Consider the following 6844-nt stretch of genomic DNA (forward strand, 5'->3'; position numbering starts at 1 on the left):
CCAAGCGTGAGCAATTTACTCATCCTTTCTTTCCCATATTACTTCATGTGATGATATTAAAGTGATTCATCTTCTTCAGGTGAATTTTCAAAGTCACCTCTCTGGCTTAGCAGGGTGATTAATACTTCCTATGTAATTCAAGGAAGTTTAAACACCTTTTCAAGACCTTCCTTTGAGTGACGGAAAAAAAAGAAGCAAATTAACCCCAAAACTTAAAGAGAAAATGTCCCACATGCCTGATGAAGACGTAATGACGACCAATTATACAGGTTTTAACGATGCATTTAAGCACAAACTCACCAGAAGGCCAGACGTATTGACAAAATAAAAGGCCCTTGGAAAAGAATTTCAAAAATTATGTTATTTTATGTTTTTAAGCACTTTTCTGAGTGTGTGAAGTTGATCCGATCTGAACAGCAGATTCCTCTTCCATGAAGGGATTGTGTAACTTATCTCACAGTCCAAGAACAAAATAAAAACAGATGTGCATATTTTACATGCAGTTCTTTTAAGAAAAGTATTGACATTATAAAAAAATAACTCTTATTGAAGATTCTGAGTCAAAATCAGTCCTCTAGATGATTTACATCAGCCACAAAGGTATATAATCATCTGTTTTGTTTTATTTACATATTATGATTTAACTTAAAGTCTTTCAGGTTCATGTTTGAGCTACAGTCCCTCTGCAGCTGCTGCATGGCAGCATTCTGTTCATAAACACCCAGCAGTTATTAAAGTTGCTTCTTTTAAATAACGTTGCTGCGTTTTGGATGTGTTGTGTTTCCTGATGAGCTGTTTAACTGCTCCGGCGGCACTTCCACACAGCAAGAGAAGTAATTAGAGAGATAAAGTGCTTTAAACTTGGTGCTACAGAAGCAGTAAACAAGCGGATCCAGCAGACAGTCCATATAGGAAAGCACCATTAGGCCGTCAAAAGCCACGGCTGCTTTATCCTGTATAGTATCGTCTGCATCCTGAACCCTGATGATCAGCAGGACCATCCTGGCGATAGTGCAAGGCAGGAAGCAGAAGGAGAACACCACCATGACGGTGGTCACAAGAAAGACCGCTCTCTTTAGCTTGGTCCTATCCCCAACGGTTTTCTTCCTGAGCCGGTTCACGATTCGCACTGTGCAGTAGACCAGGATGATGAAAGGGATGACGATCTGGCTGAAGAAAACCACCTCTCTCATGCTGTCCACCAAATCCTGAAATAATCATAATGATAAAGATTATAAGTCACCACTCAACAGTGCAGTTTAATAGTTTGCTTGATTTAACATAGGAAGCAGAAAACTGCTTATGTAGAGTTAGGGTATGTAGCACAACTGTGTTGATGTTGAATGATTTTAACATGTGGAGGTTCCTCCATCTTTTCCTCAGTGTTGGTATTTATTTATTTAAAGGTCTTCACACAGTACATTTATAATTTCACTTTTGTGGTGTTTTTTGGCATTAGGTTGTTTACTATTATGGGTGCACACATTTAGTAAACACCTTTTGTTTATTTTAATTGAATTAACTACCGTACTTTTCTTTGCTGAGTTGAAGGACTGGCTGAGCGGAGAGGACTTGTTGTTATCCTGAGCTATCTCTATAGTTATGCTGCTATAGGTTTAGACTTTTGGAGGACATAGGGACCCCCATTTCATCATTCTGCTTCATTCTATCTCTGTTCTCCTATTCTGCAGAATCTGTTAGTTCAATCTCTAACCTTCTGCTCTCTCTGCTTTTCTTCAGAGTAGCTTTGCCTCGTCTGTTCCTGTTTGGCTGTGACGTCATCCTGCAGAGAAATATCAGCTGTGCTGCTTCTATCAACATCTTTGTTTATAGATGTTGGAGATCGGCCTGTTTTCCAGTGTGGTCCTGTTTCTCTGACCGTGACTGAGTGGATGTGCTCTCTTCGTCCTCTGGCATGGGAGCTGCCTTGGAGCTTGTCTGCCTGGCTGTGTGTTTCCTGGACGGGGCCGCCTTTTAGAGCTGCTTTTTGTATCTCTGCTTCTGTCTCCTTGAACCCCAGTCGGCCTCGGCAGATGGCCGCTAACACTGAGCCTGGTTCTGCTGGAGGTTTCTTCCTGTTTAAAGGGAGTTTTTCCTCTCCACTGTCGCTACAAGCATGCTTAGTGTGAGGGATTGCTGAAGAGTCAATGCAATCAACTGGTTTTCCTTAGATAGAAAACTTTGTATCGATTTGACTGTATGATCTGGTTGAACTGTAAAGTGCCTTGAGATGACATGTGTTGTGAATTTGGCGCTATATAAATAAACTGAATTGAATTGAGTTGAAAGGCAAACCAGGAAGTGGGACATACCATCAGGCTGCTGGAAGCAGGGGACTTGATGTTGGAGTCTGCTTCTCTCTCTCCACTTATGGCATAACTGTTAAAGCATTTTTGGTGTTATGTTGTTTTATTTTGATAGTTGTGTTGTAGTCAAAAGGTGTTAGTTTGAATTAGTTATTTATGTTTATGCATTGTTTGTCTCTGTCTCATCTTCCACCCCTCCTCGTTTGTGTATAAATTCCCCTGTGTGTTCATTGTGTGAGGTCAGTTTTTTGGTTTGTTATCCTGAGTTAGGTATGCCTTCGTTGATTTCCTTGGGGCACATTTTGTTGAATTTTTTTGAGATTTGATGTAAGTCCTTTTGTGAATAATTTTTTTGGAAAATAAATAGAAAATACTTTTTTATATGCCTTTGTCCTTGTGCCTTACTGGACGGACCACCACACATATAATAATTAAACTTTAGTGATCTCACATTGTTGAAATTTACATCTTCTGCATTTAACCCATCCCCTTGGGGAGCAGTGGGCTGCCACCGTGGGGCACCCAGGGAGCAATCAGGGGTTTAAGAGTCTTGATCAGTCTGTTACAGTGGGTTTCGAACTCACAACCTCACACTGCAAAAACAATCAAGAAATTAGTAAAAAAAAGTGTATTTTCCCTTAATTTCAGTAGGTAAATAAGACAATTTGCCAATGGAATTAGTATATTTACTCCTAAAGTAAGATAATTAGATATTTTCTTGTTTTAAATACAAATTATCTAGATCTATTGGCAAAGTGTCTCACTTACCTGCTCAATTCAAGAAAAAAAAAACTTATTTTAAGCAATTTTAAGCATTTTTTGCAGTGCAGGATTCCAAGCACTATGCCCTAACCACTAGAACACCACTCCCCATGCTTTGCACTCTTTCATTTTGTTAGGTTTATGCTTTATACATCATGTGCATTGTTACTTTGCTAGCCGGATTAGAGAGAGTAGATGGCCTTCCTTCACATCGTGGATGTCACTGTGTGTACGGAGGTCATCTAATCAGGACAGCCTTCATGTCTTTAAAAATACACAGGATATGGGCACATCTTGGAGCCGGACTGATAGAGGAGAGCTATCTGTAATCCTTGGGCATGGATGGCGTGTCAGTTTCTGATACGGAACACTAAGCATCCACATGATGCAACACATAGACTCATGAGCTATAAGAAGGAGAAGGTGACCTTGTTCGGGGCTCAATCTTTGCCGGACGCTCGCTGACGTGATTTTTGAGCCAACAGCTGTGAAAGCTCCAAGCATTTTCTCTGTCCTGTAACGACCTGATCTGGAATAAACTCTGTTACTTTTTTACTCCTGTTTTTATAGTCCTTTTTTATATGGTTTTACCCAGTTTGAGTTAAGAGTAGTAAGTAACTTGCTTCCAGGAAAAGAACCGTGAGGAAGTCCCGAGGTGCAACGGCCTTTTTTAGGGGACATAACTTCCTCATTTAACAATTTGATTACAACTTCACAGGCTTTTTAAGATTCAGGTACGGCTGTAATCATTCGCATAGGTGGTCCTACACAGGGGCCAGTGCTCCTGCAGAACTGTCCCTCGTTATGGCCCCTCTACTAAAGACAGTTTCTTAAGAAATAAATGGGCACAGACATCATTACTGGTCCGTCTATTGGACCACTTTCTTTTGTTACTTTTGCAATAATTTAAATATCCATGTGTTTTATTTTGTGCCATAATAAGATAGGACATCTGCTAGATCAGGGGTTAATATTTTGTTGTGTTGCCCATAACCCCCCCACCATTTCCCTGGTAAATTTGGTCTAAAACCACCACCGACTGTAAATCACTGATCAGTTTATTAAACAGATGCACTATGGCTTTGGCTATGAAGATGGAGAGTGGATAAGGTATCTCACACTATTTCTGCAGGAATGATAGATAAGGTGTTTCAAATTAACTATTAAAACAAATAATATAATTTTCCCATTAAATTCCTTAGATAGAAAACTTTTACTGTATTATCTGATTAATTTAGTGCCTTCAGATGACGTGTTGTGATTCGGTGCTATATAAATAAACTGAATTGAATGAAATTCCTCAGCACTCTAACTTTAGTAAGTTGTTTTTTTCCTCAGACACGTTCCTCATTTACAGGTTCCTGTGGCTAGGAAACATTAAATTAAAGAAAGCATTGTGGTTTAGGTTGCTTTGTTTATTTTGCAAACAGGGCCCCCTTGAAGTTGCTCCAATTTCAACACATGCCAACCATCTATATTTCTTTGTTATGGAAGAAAAAACCCTCTATTCTAACTCCGATCAGACTTTTCCGTCATTCTCAACCAAAAACGTGACTCATTTCCATATTAGTTAACAAAGTAATTTCAATTATTGCATAAATGAGAAGGTACCACTAAAAAGGTTGGTGTTGTCATCAGAACCTAAACATCTGTAGCATGTTGAAATATTTTCACAAGAAACGCACAGAGGAAGTAAACTATTTGCAAAAGATTCCAGTGTTAAGTTTTCCAATATTTTCTTGGTAAAATTATTATAGACTGTGTTTTTTAAAGTTTATTACTGCATGTTTTTGCCTGTGAATGAGAGGCAGGTCTTACTTTGATCAGAGTGTCGTCTTTTGGGTCTTCATCTGGGCCGTGGCTGTTGCAGCACTCAAAGGTCTTCAGCATGGTGGGAATGGTTAGAGGCAGAAGAAACACCCAAATCAAGATGGAGATGTGAGGAGATTTCTTGAGAACCTTCAGGAGGTTTTTTCTGCCTGGGTGCACTACGTTAAAATATCGATCGATGGAGGTCACCGTTAGGAAGGCGATACTGGCCCCACGGTTTAAAAACAACATGAAGAGCATCGCTTTGCACACCGTGTCATTCTTGCTCCTCCTTTGTCCAATGATGTAGTTATGAGCTTTGATTGGCAAACAGAAGAGCAGCAGGATATCTGCCAGAACCAGGTTGAAAAGAAAGATGTTGTTGCTGTTGGATTTCCAGAACTTGAGCTTGAAAATGAAGAGGTGGAGGACTGATGCGTTCAGAGGCAAAGCCAAGATGAAAATCACAATCATCACAGCGGCGTAGAACTTATACAGCCCCTCGTTGGTAGCCTCACAGTCTTCAATCCTTTGATATCGTACATTACTGATGTTTGCCGTGGTTGAAGCCATCGTGTCTGGAATGAATAAAACAGCAGAAATAGAAAGAAAGTTATTCCATAAAAACGGAAGAACAAAGTGTCCCATAAAGTGTTGAAGAGATCAGCTGCCAGCATGAAACTTACCCTGCAAACCACACAGAGAAATCCAGTTCAGCAAGTTTTTTCTTTGCCTTTGTTATGCTGCAAATTCCCGCTTTCAATTCTCCTGTGTGAAAAGCAGATTTTAAAAAAAGTTTCTGTCCTGTTCTGTGAGACAGGAGCTGTGCTTGAAGCCCTTCACTCACTTATTCAGGTCAAATGAAAGGCGTACCCTCTGAGTTCTTATACTCTATCCTGAGTTTGTAGCTCCTCCTTATTGCCTGAGGAGGTGAGTCACCAGCTGCTTTTCCACTTCTGCACCAATAAGGTTTAAAAGCTCCAGAACCAGTTTTGACATCTAAGAACAGAGATAATAAAATTTCTGCTTCTGTTAGAGCAGTACTATTCAAAAAAACCCCGCTTACTTTAAAAAAAACAAATTATTAAAGGGATTTTATTCCTGAGAGCCTGATTAGAGCCAAGTCAAGCCCCGACGTGTCAATGCAAGAGTCATGTCAAGACATGATAACTCATCTGAAAGCCAGCTGGAGCAGAAAAAAAACAACATTCTGGAGCATGTCACAGTTTCCCGGTGCAAGTTGTGAGAATTTTACCCATGCAAGTAAATCCCAGAAGCTGCAGTGTGTCCCAAGACTGACAGTTTCCGAGATCTCCGGCTCAGTGTCACTCTAAAACACTGCAGGCCTCCTCCGCTGATGTTAAAAATATGCAGTAAAGAGATATTTAAAGAAAACCTCCACCGAGCACACAGATGTGGATCCCTGGGAATAAGCAAAGGCCGAGACAGAGGCAGGAGGAGATTGGATGCGGTGCTGCTGTCGTTGGTTGCTTCTATGTAAGGGAAAGTAAATTAAGTTGTGCGGAATGTTGCATCCTGGGGGAAAATAAGAAATGGCCATAGAAATGGAGAGCCTTAAACTCTGCATACTTTGAACGCCTTTTTCTAATGCGGCAGCAAGTCTTGACAAAATTCAGAGACGCGGTGATAATGGGACCACTTCCAGGACTAGTTCAAGACTTAAAATTTTAATTCAGACCAGAAGCAGAAACTTCTATTAAATCACTCCGAACAGCATGAACGTGTAAGTAGTTCTAATGGTGTCAATAATATTTAGCCTGGCACAGGAATTTATCACCTTCAAAAGGCAGTAGTCAGCCTTAAACAACAAAATGATGCATTGAAAGGATAAAATTATATTATTCTGAGTATAAAATGGTTCTTACTAAGAATGTATCAGCCAATATGACACAGAAGAGCCAGGACTAAATAGGCAAATCATCAATATATATTTACATTACCTTCCA

At 40.0% G+C, this 6844-nt stretch overlaps 1 protein-coding gene across 1 annotated transcript; it reads right to left on the reverse strand.

Annotated features, from left to right (window-relative positions):
• Positions 1-417: 417 nt before the first annotated feature.
• gpr31 (G protein-coupled receptor 31) lies at positions 418-5744 on the reverse strand. Its single transcript, XM_038304162.1, has 5 exons — positions 5564-5744; positions 4887-5455; positions 3169-3172; positions 2500-2501; positions 418-1208 (listed from the first exon to the last, which is right to left on the reverse strand). The coding sequence occupies exons 2-5, from the start codon at positions 5448-5450 to the stop codon at positions 747-749; spliced, it is 1032 nt and encodes a 343-aa protein (XP_038160090.1). The 5' UTR covers positions 5451-5455; positions 5564-5744; the 3' UTR covers positions 418-746.
• Positions 5745-6844: the final 1100 nt, after the last annotated feature.

This window comes from Cyprinodon tularosa, unplaced genomic scaffold (assembly GCF_016077235.1).
Source record: "Cyprinodon tularosa strain WSP-4 unplaced genomic scaffold, ASM1607723v1 ctg526, whole genome shotgun sequence".
Lineage (NCBI taxonomy): Eukaryota > Metazoa > Chordata > Actinopteri > Cyprinodontiformes > Cyprinodontidae > Cyprinodon > Cyprinodon tularosa.

What these genes read in the sequence shown, in the direction of transcription:
- gpr31 (XM_038304162.1), bottom strand. Translation starts at nt 5,450, where the DNA reads ATGGCTTCAACCACGGCAAACATCAGTAATGTACGATATCAAAGGATT.